Raw genomic sequence first — 17,301 nt, forward strand, 5'->3', positions numbered from 1 at the left:
AGATAATAAAAAGCTAATAAAGAAGAGGAAAAGGGCGAGCAATAAGTCACCAACAAAATTATACCAAAGATTGAATTGGAACAAAGAGTTTAACCACAAGAGATCATTTAGTATGACTATAAGATGATGTGACTAACACAAGCATGACTATGTTTTATTTCTCTTAGAACTTGAAAGTTCAAATATATATAGGTTAAATTTATACAGAAGACTGTTGAAAATTGGATTGATATTTTAATCATGTTCATAGATTTTGAAAAACCCACTTGAATCTCTAACATTGAAACTATTTAAAAATGTATCATTTAAAAAGTTTTTCATCAAAATAATGGATACAAGTTGATGTGTATCATTAGAAAAACATATGCTATGTTATTTATAATTTCATTCATGTAAATTGACATTCAAATTAATGTATATTATAAAAATTGATTATGTCATTGATGCTGTAAACGATATCAATCGCATCTTCTTAATTAGAACGAATGACAACAACTTTAATCAACAATATAATTAAAACTGAGTTGTAAGAGCGTGTATTTATCCCAATTATTTTACACATTAGTGTCGTATCAAGTTTCAATATTTGTATGAATAATTTTAAATTTCAAGGATTAAACTATAGTTTGCAAACCTTAGGAATATAATTAAACTACAAACATACGAGTGTTTGACAAACAACTTGTTGAGGGGTATAATATTAAATTTACCTTCCTTGGTTCAAAATGTCATGTGTTCAAATCCGTGTAACATTGTTTATTCTCCAATTAATATTTATTAATTATATAAAAATAAAAAAACAAAATGATCATTAAATGATCTCCATGTGACGTTGTTTTTCCCAATTAATATTTATTTATATTTGTTAATAATATAAAAAAAAAAATGATCATTAAATGGTCCTGATAATATTTCCTTAACCACAGTACGTGGTAAATAAACCCAAGGGAAAAAGCGATGGGTTGGTCAAATCAAACCAGGGTCCGAGTACTTTGAGCAGACCCTAACCTTCCGTCTCCGACGTCATCATGTAACAAACCACGACGGCCACGCCGATCCACAGCCCACCCGGCCCAATCCCCACGGGGTCTGAACAATTTATTTTCCCTTTTTCCATTTTCTTTTTAAATTTTAAATAAAATTTTTATTAGAGAGAGAGGAACGTAATTGACAATCTTACCGCACTTCCATCATTGTACACTTATACCTTGCGTGCGCCCGTCGCGCACGTACGAGAGGGCCTTCTATTTCTCTCTTTTTTTTGTTGGGTTAATTTTTTTATTTAATTGTAAAATTTGCAATTAAATTAAATTAAAATAAATTAATGCGTGAAATTGAATTCTATATATAATTTGAGGCTCCGTGCAATCCACAAGTTTCGGCTTTGACCGTATTCATTGTTTCTTCTTCTTCCTCTTTCTCCGTGACGCTGTTTCAGTACTGTGTACGATCTGTGTAAATCTCTCAGCTCACCCACCGTCCTTCACTCTTTCCACGCTTCTTCAGGGGATTTCCTTTTCCTTCTTCTCCTTTTCGTGAGTAAATCTTCCTCTCTACCTTTCTTCCTCCTTTTGTTTTTTCCCCCCTTTTCTCGCCGCCGCTGTGTACTGTAATTATAATCTCCCTTCTCAACTCTCTTATTTTCACAATCCGCTTTCGATTCCCTGCATCTGCAACTTCACCATGTTTTTCTTTCTTCTTCATATTCCACTGCTTCAATGATCTACGATTCTGCTCTGCTGCTGTACCTGTTTTTATGCTAATTTTTTAAAGGACAACTTGACTTTAATTGTTTGCGGTCGCATACGTTTACGCCTTTTCTTTTTCCCTTTCTGCTTTGGTTTTTTTTTATTTTTGTGTGCCCTGTGTTTGAACATGACTAGAATCTCGATTTAGAGAGTGTTTTCTAATGGAAATGAAATTAATATTTTGCAGGACTTTTCAATCATTGTTAGACGGAGCGATTTTTTGGAGATCTGTTTGTGGATAAGGTTGGAACAGTATGCGGTGGTGTTTGACTCTCTCAGTTGATGTTTTTCGCAAAGTCATTTCGTTGAACTTATACTGTAAAGTTATTCTGTAATTCTTCTCCGATCGTAGATCGATTTTTCTCCTTTCCTCATCATATTCGTATACAGTTATCATCCATGGGATCCAATTTTCTCGTTGTTGTTCCTTGTTATGTCCTCCAGATTAGTTGATAAACTTGTATCTGTTTCTCTTCATCTTCGTTCTCTTTGAGGAATTCGGTTTAGTTTTCCGACTTCCATTTTGTCTGTCTACTTTTTTCAATTACGCGTTGAGAAGGTGTCTGGCTGTGTGAATCTCATTCGAACTTAGTGGACGAATCTTTTTGATTTGCATAATACGGAGACTGTTTACTCTTCTCTGGTCAATTGTGCTATTATTCCCCATATTGAAGGGCTAGGGTAGTAGTTATGGTGTGCCAAGCAGCTACTCAAACAAGATTTCGAGCATTGAAACACGAAAATGGGATTGCTGGAAGTGCCACCATAATCGTTAGAGTCATAGCATGCTTTCAACCTCTCCAGGATTGTCAGGTTCGTAATTAATACCTTAAATGATGCCGTCTTTATGATTGATTCGATGTTCAATGAACATTATTAATATCTCTTGCCTCCTTTCTTGATGAAAATACACGTCTACAGTTGTTGAACTCATCCCCATTTTTGTACTTTATCCAGGCTGAGTACTTTCGTCATTTGCTGAAACCAGTCACGTAGATAGATTCTGTATTTCTGCGTTCGTATTAAGCTGGCGTCTTTTATTGTTTTTCTTAATCCTGAAAGATACAGAAACTGCAATCACTAGTTTACAACGCCCTCTTTCTGGTATGTTTTACTTCTACTCATCCATTTTTGTTGGTCCTTTTCCCCTGTCCCAATTTCTGGCATGCTCCATTTTTCAGATATTTATCGGTTGTTATTGGTCTCATTCGTCTAGGTAAATTGTTTTGATTAGATGGGAGAAGCTTGGGAAGCAGGACGTCCTCCTAAGCTTCTGTTCGATTGGCAACCATCCCTGCTAAATTCTTTCGGTATTGCACCGAATCTGGGCCTACCTAATTCCATTACTTCGAGTATTAGCAACGATATGGTCATGAAGAATGGAACTTTTCCAGGGAACTCTGCATTTAAGGTCCCTCAGTTGCAGGTAGGTCTAGTGAATGAACCGTGTAATTGGTTTCATTGCTTGGGACCTTCACAGCAACCTACTTTACCCATCAAGAGTCCTATTTACAATGAGAATCTAGCGGCTCTATCAAAAGGACTCTCGAAGGAGGCTGTGGCACCTCTTCCTTGCTCTGGAACTCAGCAGAAGGGGTTTCTTGTCATTGATCAGTCTGCAGATAAGACAACTTTGGTTTTATGTTCTGGAGTTGGTGGTCCTCTCCAGTTACTTACTTCATGGAGTCCACAACCTACTGCTGCTTATAAGTTTAATGGAGAAGCTACTGGATATAAACAAGACTCCATTTATGACTCAAAACTAGTTTTGTCAAATGATTGTGCTGAGAACCATTTGACTGATGAGCAGAGTGAGATGCAAGAAGACACAGAAGAACTCAATGCGCTCCTCTACTCGGAGGATGAAAGTGAATTTGATGAGGATGATGAAGATGAAGTCACTAGCACTGGTCATTCGCCAAGCGCAATGACAACTAAAGATAAACGGTATGCACTTGAGGAACAAAATGAAGAAGTTGCTAGTTCTGCAGGTTCAACCAAGAAACGGAAAATTGATGGAGGTTATGATGTAATGTCACTAATGGACACTGCAAGTTCATTGATGCCTCGAAGGTCCCCCGAGTATGAGGACGATGCTGAATCTAGTTGTGGAAACGAAGGAAGTCAGGATGTGCAGGATGTTGATTCCTCATCTATCAACAAAAGGATAAGAAAAGAGAAAATACGTGAAACTGTCGGTATTCTGGAGAGTTTAATTCCTGGCGGGAAAGGCAAAGAGGCCATTGTTGTACTAGACGAAGCAATTCAATACTTAAAAACCTTAAGACTTAAAGCGGCAGCGTTTGGTCTTAATGCATGCTGCTGATGATGATAAGTACGAATACGGTCATGTTCAGTTGTAATAGTTCCATATTTTTACATGTTATTTTGATCGGAAGAGAATGGTGGACCATGTTGAATAAGTTGGGGAACTCCATGGGATTGGTTACATGGAGAAATGGTAGAGTGATTTGGGGGAAGTTAGAAGAAATATCTGAATGAAGGCAAGTTTGGGTAAGTGAAATCTGTTTAAAAATGAGGCAAGTTTGGGTAAGTGAAATCTGTTTAAAGGAAAGAGAGGATGGCTAAGATTTGCGTTTAAAAGTGGAGAAGAATGATTAGTCTACACTTATTATTAAAAGAAGGTAACAGCAACTCCCCCACCTGAACCAAGTGGGAAATATGGCTTTTTGTTGAACCAAAGTATTTGGTGGGGTTGACATAAAAGAAGTGCACGCCCTTGTTTACTAGGGCCCCCCATCCTTTCTTAACATCCCCTCTCTTGCAGTTGCAGTGGAGTTTGCTCGATTTGCAGGTAATGAAAGAGGAAGCAGTCAAAGGCTTCCACTTTCCGCTTGCCACAGCTTTACAACTGTTAGGATTTTCTTTGAGGAAAATGGTAGCTAAATTTAGTTACTTTGGTTGTGACTTGTGAGTTATATAATGAGGGTTGGTATTTGAATCCAAATTTAATTTTAGGGTTGCTGTCTTTATGCCTGTGTAATGTAAGTAGCGTCGCATGCAAGCATTTATGATAATGAGAGCGATGTCTTTACTCATTATTATTATTATTATTATTATTTTTTGGCTGTAAGTGTAGTTGATAGGAAAAAAAAAAAAAAGAAAATGATATAAAATTATGTAATTTGTGTTGGAGATGATGATGTGTACAGTAGAGAGTGGGGACCACGGGGAAGGGGGAGTTGGTGCATTATTAAGGATATGGAGGATAATGGGATATGAATGTGCATGTGATGTGGCACGCTTGTGAGATTTTAGTGGTTGCAACAACTTACACCCCAAACATGATCCTCTGCTCATGATTGTGATGCTTTTATGTCGCAACTATTTGATTATGGATATTATTTCATCTTTAATTTTTTTTCATTGTTATCTATTTTTCACCTTTAAAAAATCAACTTATTTTTTTAAAACTAAAAAAAGTAATTTTTTTGTTTTTGAAATTTGGTTAAGAATTCAATTGTTATGATTAGAAAAGATGCAATTCTTGATAAGAAATGTAGATGAAATAGGTTTAATTTTAAAAAATAAAAATAAAAATCAAATGATTATCATATGAGATTTTAGTATTTGTATTTTTTTAACTTGCTTTTCTTTTATATCTAAATGGTGGAGTTCCAATTTATCCTCACTAAATAATAATTTTAATATCTAAAATTTGAAGTTGATTTGTTGAACTTTCAAATTGTAAATTTAGTTCTAGAACATATATAGAGAAACAATTATGAATATACTAAACATCAATTAAAAGTTTCAGGATTCATTAGATATAATTGAAATTGATAACTAATATATTAATGAATTTGCAATTATTTCGAATTTGTTATGAATATTTGTTACAAAATTGAAAGTTAAAAACTTATTAAACACTGAGTTGACTAAAGTGTCTACGCAGCTGAGGAATTGAACTTAAAATTTGACCAAAATACTTTACGTCCGATCATAAAGGTCCAAGTGCTGGAAGAAGTGTTTGTGCCCATTCATGGCCCAAATACTTTATTCTACAGGCCCAAACGGGCTGGCCATTGCAGCCCAAATATCGGCCATGGTCGAAGCACTTATGGGCTGGGCCTGAACTTTATGCTTGGGTTAGTTTCGTGTTTTGGAATTGATAAGGTAAGGTAGGTCAAGTATATGGACATTGTTGGTATTAATCAGTTTGTTTTAGGGATCTTAAATCTACCTTGACAAATTCGATATACCATCATCGAATATTGTTTGTTTCTCTTCTATTCATGAGATTTTCACAATTGACATCAACACTACATTATAATTGGTTAGTAATTTCAACTAACTATTTTTACTTGGGATTTTCATACTCCAATTTAAATTGATTTTTTCTTCATGATTATAATTATTTAAATAAAAATTTTATCAGTCCAACCATCACTTTCTAAATTGGTTAGTACTTTCAATTGATGATTTTTAATTGGGATTTTCGCACTCCAATCTCGTTTCTTTCTTCATGAATATAATTATTTAAATAAAGTTTTTATCAGTCCAACCTTCATTTTCTAAATTGATATTTTGGGTCTAAAACAAGAAAAAATATTGTTACAGATTGATTGATTTTGAATTGTAGTGTATGTTTTTAAGTTTAGTGTATTTGTTGGGCATAGTTTGGAGGCTGATTATAGTGTATTTGTAAGTCATGGAAATATCTCATCGAAAGTATCACAAAAAATATTCAAGTATCCTTTTACGACTACAAAACCCTCATTCGAATTACAACGTGACTAATTTTTTCCTCTGCATGTTTCTTTATCATATATCTATATTTCCTTTTAAAATATCTCCCCTGTTTTAAATAATCAAATCATATTGTTATTTTTTCTTCAAATATCAAAACTAAACTATTTTTTTCAAATATAATTTTTTTTTTTTTTTGATTTTTTAAATCTTTTTTCAACTTATTTTATGTTTTTGTATTTGATTTTTTAATTAGTTTGAAAAATTTATACAATCAAATATTCGAATTTTTAATTAGTTTGAAAAATTTAGAGCGAAGAGTGAAGACAGACCAATCGTATTCAAAGTAGTAGGAAGTTATGACTGCGATGATAGATTCAGAGACAGTGGTTCTATTCATGAAAACACCATTGTTAGGAGTTGAGGTCGGTGACGGAGTCTATGCCAGAGGAGTTGAGATAGAAAACGACGGAACTGGAGTGATCGCTAGTGATTTTGAAGGAGCAATAAATGAAGCTGATGGAGAAGGAGCCGAAGTCGAAGATGATGGTGAAGTATTTGTGGAAGGAGAGGGAGCCATGTCCGATGGAGCAAGGGATGAAGACAAAATTCAAGTCGGAAGTGTCGCCACTGTTGGTGAAGGAGTCTATTTCAGAGAGGATAATGGTTGCAACTTGGTTAGAGAAGAGGTCGGTGCGGTGCTCAGAGCATGACCAAACGATAGTCTTTAGATGTTTATTTTAATTACATTGTAACTATAAATATTTCTTAATAAGTCAATTGTAATCTCATTTATATGGGTAGGGTAGTTTAGACTTTTATAAATTCGTTTATTTTTTTATTTTTAATTCGTTTTGCCATTTTCACAAATGAAATGTTGATTTGCTATTTTTACAAATAAAAATTTAAAATTTATCATTGTTAGCCCTTTGGAATTTGACTATTGTTTACTCTCTCTTTAATTTCCAGATTTAATGTCAATTCTATTATTTTTGTTATTAATTTTTTCTTTTTTGGATAATTGCAACGGATAACATTTTTTGGTATAATAACCAAATGTATTTAAAAAAATTGCAAATATAACAAAGTCTATCAGCGATATACTTCAATCACTGATAGACTGTTACCAGCGATATGGTCTATCGCTGATAGACTCTTACCAAAACTATGGTTTATCACTAATAGACTATCTAAGTTTTGTCATATTTGTATTTTTTTTTTTTACATTATGTTATAGCTACTAATACTTTTGTATCAGTTCCTTAATTATTATTATTATTTTTTAAAGAAACTAATCCTATCATTTAATGTGTTTATAAGAAGATATATATATATATATCCCAACTATATAATTTAAAACCAAATTAATATATGGAAAAATTATTATTATGATAGAAGGAACCGTTTGATTCTATTAAAGCCTCTTTAAATTTCAAACCTTGGCAGTACACACCTTAATTAAATTTAAAATACTCAATTCAACAAATAGCATTAATTAGTGTCATAAATTCTAAAATTAAAAGACGCCTATTATAATAATATTATTAAAGCAAATCCTTTTAATCCCAAAAACAAATTTACTTATTTCTTTCCTTTTTAATTTTTTTTCTTCCCATCAATATATACAACATTATTATTATTTGAAGATCATGTCCAACACAATCTTCTGAATACACATTCTTAAACTTTAACCTTACACCTTAAATTTCAAAGTGAGCCATCAAAATGTTTATTTTTTAAATTCTTTTTTTAGTTCAACAATATACGTGATTGAAGATTCAAACCTCTAATATTTTAATCAGTTATTCATAATTTATGTCAGTCAAATTATGTTTATGTGACAAGTTTCTTTAACCATATAGAAGTCAAAAGACTTGTAATCGATTTACATTGTTAATACATCTTATTAGAAAAAAAAACCAAATTGCTTACAAAAATTCTAATAATACACTCAAATTTCTAAAAAAAACAATATAATTATAATTTTTAAGTTTTGAGTCTAGTTTCAATTTGTTACATAAATTTAAAAAAGTTTTTCATTCCATTGGTGTGGGGTAGTATATCTAGAAACCCTAGTTGTTTCTTCAGCCACAACCAGCAATAATATTATATCTAATCCAAGTGGTGTAAACAACCCCTATTGAAAGGTTGAGAAACAACATCTATAAGATTAGAACCCATGAAAAATTGGATCCAAAGTGTACATGAAATGTCGTTCTTTTGGGCTTTCTACACTAATAGTCTAATTAAATAGGCTAAATTACAAGAATGACTTAAATCCACCATTTTTTTTCCATGAATAGCCTAATATGTTACGATATTACATAAAATTCAAGTCCAAAAGTTCATAATACTCCCAATAATTTCTAGCCAATTTTATTATAAAATTGAAAAGACATGAATATGGAGTTATTTTCCCCCAAAATCTTCAAAACCCATCCCAAAATGAAAATTTCATTTTTATTAAATTTAGGAGATATCATTTCTTCCCTAATTTGTCTTACAAATTTTTCTTAAAAACTTTGAACTTTGACTTAAAATTTAGAATCTCCAAATTCGGTGGATTGTATTTAATACATAATTATGGTACTAAATCTTGGTTTTTATCTACGTTTTCTTTTTTTAAATATATCGGGTTTATTTCAATATATATGACGTTATTTCAAATATATATAATGTTTATTTCAAATATATTTAGAACAATTATAGATTTAAAGTTGTTATATAATATATGTTGGGATTTATGCCCTAAAGCCTCATAATTTATTAATTTATTAATTTAATTATTAATCATGTGATATTAATTTATCCATTACTTGGAAAAATCCAAGGTTATTATATGAAGTCTTGAACATGTATGTAGTTGACATACAGGGGATCATGTTGAAGAGATAACCTAAAAGTCCTATAGTATATGGATAAGGTTGGGTGCCTTATCCTGGTTGACACTGTGAATACGACCCACTTTGTAATAGTTACAAATATTTTGACTCAGACCGTTCATATGGAGACATATGGGTGAGAGTATCTTATACAAAAAGTTTGTATAATACCAGATTGGGAAATATTTAACCTCTCTTTGTAAATTCATTAATTGATGAGATTAATATTTCATAGTATGATCATGTATGACTCAATCTTAATCTTGAGTGATTTATGAACTTCTGTTTGTGAGGTTAGTCCTTTGATTTGTATGTCTGAGAGTGGCCCAAGTTACCGACTCAATAAGTTTACCAACTCGACTAAATAGGGAGTTAGGAACACAACTTCACAAGATGAAATTCACTCCTTCCGGCATAGGATAAGCAGATGAATAGTTCTTTTAAGTGTTGATTTCGAATCTTGAACAAGGTGTCCCACACTCTCACCGGCCCGAGAGAGACTTAATTTATGGCTGGACCATAAACAAATTGTTCATTAGAGAAATTAGTGGTACTTAAGGAAAAAAGGTAATTATTGGGGTAAAATAGACATTTGACATACCTTTAATTATGGACAACTCGTGAATGATCGACTTGCTTATATTGATTATATCCATGGACAAAACTTGTCCTATAGTGCATAAGAGTTCAACTATGGGTCTATAGTGGTTTGCCCTATAGTTAATGAACGAAGGTTAATTTAGTTAAAGAATTTAATTAATTAGTATTAAATCATTAGATCTTATAGTCTGTAGGTTCATAAGGACTTTTATTAAAGTTTGTTTGAAATGTTCAAATTAATGAGGAAAAATATTAATTGTATTGGATACAATTGATTATATTATTTATTAAAGTTTGTTTGAATGAGATTCAAATCATAGCTTTATAATAGGAGAATTGATTTATTTGAATATGGTTTAAATAAATAACTATTTATTTAGATGAGATTCACATAAATAAATACATTATTTAATTTAAATAAGATTTGAATCAAATAGATGATGGGATAATTCATTTATTTGAATTGGATTCAAATTAAAGATCATGCAAAGAATAAATATTTAAATATGATTTAAATATATTAAACCATTTAATATGAGATATTATTTGGGTAGATATTTATTAGATATTTTGACTATTTAATTTAAAATATGTTCAGAGGAATTCTCCTAATAGGATTAGGAGTGACCATGTAGAGATCTATAAATAGGGCCCTAGAGAGCTGATACCTTAAAAGTGCTATTTACTTTCGCTTAATTTAAGTTCATGTTGTGGATTTTGTATGTTATTATGATGTTTTTGTAGGTAAATCATCCCTAGAAGGTAAAATTTTCATTTGGAGCAAAATCGAGATAAAAAAAAGCTAAATTGGAGCTTAGAAGTATCAATCAAGCAAAAGACAACAAAATTCTAGTGAGGAGTGTAGCAGTGCAAGCTATGTACTGTGCTCGACGTCTCAAGGCCAAAAGAGACCTGGAAGAAATTTTAAGGGAGCACAGCAACGCTGTCTTGTAGCGTAATTGTGCTACAGATTTTGACGAAAATCTCATAAATGCGTGTGCAGACAAACTTTGAAGGGCGATGGGTGAGTGCCTCTACACTCAAGGGAGGACGACAAGAAAAGGCAGAGCACAGTTGCGCTCTACCCTTGTGTAGCGACGCTCCCCACTTAATATAAATAGAAAATTCAAATTTCTGTACGATAGGAACCGATTGAACTCAAATTTTCTTTCAATTCTTCAAATATCTGCACTTTTCTTACCTTCATTTTTGTACCTTCATCCTTGTTTGTAATCTCTTGATGAATCTTGAAGGAATGCAAGGTTAAAGGTAAGTATTTCTAGTCTAGGTTAGGATTGAATCTTAATTTTTCTTTGATATGAGGTTGAATTTTTCTAATTTCTTGTTGAATTTCTTGCTGTAATTTCATTCTTGAATAGCGATTGAACTTTTATGCATCAAATTTTAGAGTTTTTGGCCAATGCTAGGGATTGTTAACATGTCTATGTGTTTAATCTCAAAAAGCAAGAACTAAAGCATGCTTATGTATGAATTTACGTTATTTAGGATAATCTTTTCATAATATTGCATGATTAGTTGATTTCAAGAACATTTGAATTAAAGACCTAGGCTTTCTGAACTATTAATTCAACTTAGCCAAAATTACCTTTTCTTAATGGAAATGCTTGATTAATATGGACGCTATCGAACCCAATTAATTGAGGCATTTAGGATTGATTGAGGGATTAATCATGAAAATAGGGTATGGAATTCTAGGTTTTTAGGTTGCATAGGCTAAGTCAATAACTAGAAAGTAATTCATTTGTTTAAGGCCAATGAATAACCAAGAAAGTTAAGAGGAGTGCTTATACCTAGGCTAGATTCTTTAAAATCGAGTTAATTCCATTTTTCAATTACACATTTACATTCTTGATTTTACATTCTTTGCAATAATTTTACAATTAAACCCCCTCCCCTCCATTGGTTACCGATTGGATTTAAGACTAGGCTAAATATCCAGAGATATCCTGAGGATGATCCCGTTCTTACCACTTAAACTACGTAGTAGTGTAGGTAGTTAAAGTGAAGTTTTACAAATTTATTTGATCCTAGGAGTGTGTTTGCGACGAAATGTCCCTAGAGTCGATCAATTAACATCGTTGCTGAGAAATCTTTGCAAATTTTTAACCAATTTTTTAATCTGATTTAAGTGTGCATGCGTCTTTTATTGTTTTTAAGACGTTTTTTTCGAGGTCTAGACTTCAATATTTTATAGGTAATAAGAGAGAAGAACGAAGACTACAACAAGAGTGGAGAAGGAGACAAGGAGAAAGTGAGCTTTAAATTGAACAAATTTGAGGAAAAGACTCAGAAAAAGAAAAGGATAATGAGAACTTGAATTTAGAAGAAGAGATGAGAGAACAAGAAAGAGAAAAACCTAAAGGGAGTTTGCTGAGCCTGGCATGACTCAACTACCACTGTGAATTGTATATCCTCCTACCACCGTGCCATTTGAGTTGAAGTAAGGGCTAATCTACATATTGATCCAGTTTAATGGACAAGTAGGGGAAGATCCCCATAAACATTTGAAGGACTTAAATGTAGTTTGCACTGGAATGAGAACACATGGAGTGACTGAAGAACAGTTGAATCTTAGGGCATTCCCGTTTTCCCTGAGAGAGGATGTCAAATATTGGCCTTACTATCAACCGCCTGGATCATTTACTACATGGGACAATTTTTAAAAGCTTTTCTTGAGTAAGTACTTTCCATCTTTGAAGGTAAATAACATAAGAAAAGAAATGTATGGGATAACTTAAGAAATTGGAGAGACAATGTATGACTATTGGGAAAGGTTTAAGTAGTTATGTACATGATTTCCACATCATTAGATTTTCAATCCATTGCTTATCCAATACTTTTATTCGAGACTTCTCTTTAATGACCAGAGCTCTATAGATCGAGCAACTGGAGGAGATCTAGCTGATAAAACACCTTCTGAAGCAAGGAAGTTAATATCAAGAATGACAGAGAACACTCAACAGTTTACTACAAAAACAAATGGAATCACCCCGTCCAACTCATAAAAGGTAAAAGTGTTATGTTTTTAATTGACTAATCTCACTACTCTTGTGCAACAAATGGCTTAGACACAGTTGAAAGCTCAAACCCGGTGAAGGAAGTCAACTTTCTTTGAGGGAAAAGACGAGACCCTACAATAACACTTACAATTCTGGGTGGTGAGACCATCCTAACTTCGGTTGGGGAGGTCAATATGATCAACAAGGGAGTACACATAGCTCTAGTCCACCATTAGAGGATATGATGAAGTCTTTGGCTACCAATGTGCTGTCATTTCAAAAAGATGTAAGTACCTTCCAATAAGAAACAAAGAAAATTCATGAGGAAAATGCCCTCTCATAAAAAAAGACAAGGCAAGGTATGCAACATCTAACCAATAAAATTATCGAGTTGGCCACCATGGTGAGTAAACTTGATGTAAAATATGGTAAGCTCCCTGCACAACTCGAACACTCTTTTAAGAATGTAAGTGCCCTGACTACAGTTAGTGTCTCTGCTTTTCCTGAATCTTCTGAATTTGAATCTTCTGACTTTGTGAATACTGAATATTTTGACTCTCTTAAATCTTTTGAATTTGAACCTTCTGAATTTGTAAGCCCTTCATCTTTAAACTCTTTGAAAATTGAATTTATGAAATCTAAATTTTTAATTTAATTTTTGAAAAAGAATTTAATCAATTGTTTTGTTTGACGAACACGGTCGTAGACCTAGAGCATTTAGGAGTTCTAGACAGGTTAGTTATGATTCTTTAGAAAAATCTAACTTTAAAGCTTATACTCCTGTTGCTTCTTTTCCAAAAAGACTCTTAGGTCTCGAAAAGAAAGAAAAAAAAAATGAAAAACAAGCGGAGAGTCCTAGATTGGTGATTGCTAGCTCTCCTGAATCGAGCTCAAAGTAGTGGTAAAGAAAGAGGAAGAAATGACTGTTGCTCAAGCAACAACGGTCGTACCAAGTAATCTACTTGTGAAATAAGACGATCCAGGTATGTTATGCCTACCCTGTATTGTAGGTAAGAAAAAGCTATAGAATACTCTGATTGATTTAGGAGTAGTTGTGAGTATTATACCTGCATCTTTGTTATATGAGCTTAGGTTGCTAGATCTCATGAGTACAAATATTGTGATTCAACTGGCTGATCTTAGTTTGAGTAAGCCATTAGGTGTAGTACATGATGGATCTGTAAATATAGATGACTTAATCTTCCCGACCGATTTTATGTTCTTAATTATGACCATAATGCTCACTCTCCTTGGATCTTTGTAATTTTAGGTAGATCTTTCTTAAAAACTGCTTTAGAAAAAATTAATGTAGGAAAAGGGTCCATGTCTGTTGAATTCGAAGGAATTGTTAAAAAAAATATTTTGTTTTAGATGAGAATGCCTCCATTAGCCCTTTTACTTCAAGTGAACTATTATTGGCACATGGTGATGGAGAAGCAAGTTCAGTAAAAATGCATGGATAGAGAAAGCCGGTCAACTCCGATCCAGGATGATCAGGCTGAAACAGTCAAGCAACCGACCCTCAAAATTTACACTTTCTGGAGGCAGTCAGACGTCAAATTTAATAGTTTTCTTTTATTTTATTTTTTTAGTTTTTAGTTTTGCTTATTGTTTTTTTTAAAGAATTGAACAACTGGGAGAATTTTGAATGACTCTCTTTCTTAAATAGAAAATCTTATATATTGTTAGATGTTCATCACACTCAAACCTCTACACGCGTCGAAATCCAGGGGAGTTTTCTGTTTCTCCCTTTGTTTTGTCCTTGTACTTAGTTTTAGTCTTAGTACATTGAGGACAATGTATAGTTTGAAAATTAGGGGTGGATGCGATGCATGTTTGTTTGCTTTTGCATGTATGGTTTTTTTGGTCTGCTTTGATATCTAGTTATGTTGATGCAAAATTTTTTGATTCATAGATATTCTATATTCTTGATGTATATCTAGATAACCCTTGAGAATTTGAGCTCAGGTTTTGTGTTTTGTTGATTTAGAGAAGACTTTTTTTTGTTCTGAATGACTGAATGATAGTTTGATACAATGTATGACATGTTTGCTCAGTTATTTGTTTCTTTTCAATGAGAGCTGATGATACAATTTTCAAGTATATGATTGCATGATCTTAGCATGAAGAATTCTTTCATGATTTTGTGCCAATTTTAATTTTTTTCTTGCCATTTCATGCATATTTGAGTACTTTGTTGAGTAATTTTGAATCCCAGATTCTTAGAAATGGTTTATCTTTCTCGAATTTTTGTTGTCACCTCAAAAGGTCCACCTTTGGTTTAAGAGTAACCTTTCTTGTTTTAGAGTAATACTAGACAAAGTGGATAAAAGTTTTGAGCCTAAGTTTGTGAAATAAAAAAAAAGCAATAAGTTAAAGATAAAAAAAAATAAAAAAAGCAAAGCTGCTAGCAAGTAAAAAAAGTGTGCATGGATAGAGTTAGGCACCTTTGTCTAAGTGTTACCTTTTTTGCAAGTTTGGTATGTCTAAAGTTGTCAACCGAGCCAGAGTAGAGGGATAAGAAATGGGAGTTGGATAAAACTTTTCCAGACTTTCTTTTATTGAAAATTACGAAGCTTTAGACTCATTCATTCATGATCTATCTAGAAAAGTCCATTTCCAATGAGTTTCAACTAATTGTTTGAATTTAGATTACCTAAGTGTTTGCTAGCATGATTGATGACTGTTAACACTTGAGATTCGATCTGTTTAGTTAAGTGAACAAAATCTTTTTATGCATAATTGTATATTTTTATCTTGCTCTGGACAATAAAAGATTAAATTAGAAATGTCTAGTAGCACCTTAAAAGTGCTATTTTCCTTAGCTTAGTATAGGTTGATTTTATAGATTTTACATGTTACTATGATATTTTTGTAGGTAAATCATCTCTAGAGGGAAAATTGTCATTTGGAGCAAAAACGGTATCAAAATAAGCTAAATTGGAGCTTAGAAACATCAACCAAGCAAAAGACAATAAAATTACAAAAATGCCTCTAATGCGGAGCGTAGCAGTGGAACCTATGTGCTGTGCTCGGTGCTCAAGGCCAAAAAAGACCCGTGAGCAATTTTAAGGGAGCGCGGCGGCACTGCCCTGTAACGCAGTTGTGCTACAAATTTCGACGAAAATGTCATGGATGCGCACATGCAGATGAATTATGAAGGGCACAAGGATAAGCGCCACTGTACTCAAGGAAGACACTGTGGCAAGAAAAGCTAGAGCACAACTACGCTTTAACTTATTGCAACAATTCTCTCCAATTAATATAAATAGAAATTTCAGATTTTTGAGCGATAGGAACCAATTGAACCCGATTTTTCTCTCAATTCTCCAGATTTTTGCACTTTTCTTTTTCTCATTTTTGTACCTTTCATCCTTTCTTGTAATATCTTGATGAATCTTGAAGGAAAGCAAGGCTAAAGGTAAGTATTTCTAGTCTAGGTTAGGATTGAATCTTAATTTTTCTTTGTTTGTTGAATTTCTCTAATTTCTTGTTGAATTTCTTGCTGTAATTTCATTCTTGAATGGTGATTGAACTTCTATGCATCAAATTTTAGAATTTTTGACTAATTTTCTTTAATTCTTTGATTGCTAAGGATTGTTAATATATCTATTGGCTTTAACCTCAAAGAGCAAGAACTAAAGCATGCTTATGTATGAATTTAGTTTATTTAGGATAATTTTTCATAATATTGCATTATTAGTTGATTTCAAGAACAACTGAATTAAAGACCTAGAATTTCCGAACTATTAATTCGACTTAGCCAAAATTATATTTTCTTAATGCAAATGTTTGATTGATATGGACACTATTGAATCCAATTAGTTGAGGCTTTTGGGATTGATTTAATGATTATCATGAACATAAGGTATGCAGTTCTAGGTTTTTAGGTTGCATAGGCTAAGTCAATAACTAGCAAACAATTCATTTGTCTAAGGCCAATGAATAACCAAAAAAGTTAAGGATTCCTTATACCTAGGCTAGATTCTTTAAAATCGAGTTAATTCAATTTGTTAATTACGAATTTACATTCTTGCTTTTACATTCTATGCAACAATTTTACAATTAAACCCCCTCCCCCATTGGTTACCGATCAGATTTAAGATTAGGCTAAATATCTAGAGATTTTTTTAGGATAATCCCATTCTTACCACTCATACAACCTAGTAAAGTAGGTAGATAGGGTGGAGTTTTACAAATTTATTTGATCCTAGGAGTGTGTTTGCGACTGCATGTCCCTGGAGTTGATCAGGTGATCTCTTAGAACTCACTATCTGCAAGAATAGTCTTTACGATCACTCTTAAACTCTCACTTTAGAAAATTTTCCAATTTTCTTAGAA

General features: G+C 32.8%; 1 protein-coding gene across 3 annotated transcripts; it reads left to right on the forward strand.

The window, feature by feature from the left end:
- The first annotated feature begins 1,231 nt into the window (after positions 1-1,231).
- On the forward strand, positions 1,232-4,904 carry LOC120075475 (transcription factor bHLH143-like). 3 transcript variants are annotated; one of them, XM_039028892.2, is made up of 4 exons: positions 1,232-1,535; positions 1,936-2,561; positions 2,706-2,852; positions 2,965-4,904. In XM_039028892.2, exon 4 carries the CDS (start codon positions 2,983-2,985, stop codon positions 4,072-4,074), a length of 1,092 nt encoding a protein of 363 aa, XP_038884820.2. In that variant the 5' UTR covers positions 1,232-1,535; positions 1,936-2,561; positions 2,706-2,852; positions 2,965-2,982; the 3' UTR covers positions 4,075-4,904. The 3 variants fall into 3 exon arrangements, with proteins under 3 accessions (XP_038884820.2, XP_038884821.2, XP_090169517.1); XM_039028893.2 differs by having other exon boundaries at positions 2,983-4,904; XM_090313391.1 differs by having other exon boundaries at positions 1,490-1,609.
- Positions 4,905-17,301: the final 12,397 nt, after the last annotated feature.

Source organism: Benincasa hispida, chromosome 4 (genome assembly GCF_027475165.1).
Source record: "Benincasa hispida cultivar pf3 chromosome 4, pf3_genome.v1.1, whole genome shotgun sequence".
Lineage (NCBI taxonomy): Eukaryota > Viridiplantae > Streptophyta > Magnoliopsida > Cucurbitales > Cucurbitaceae > Benincasa > Benincasa hispida.

Coding starts and splice junctions, on each gene's coding strand:
- LOC120075475 (XM_039028892.2), top strand. CDS start 2,983: ATGGGAGAAGCTTGGGAAGCAGGACGTCCTCCTAAGCTTCTGTTCGAT.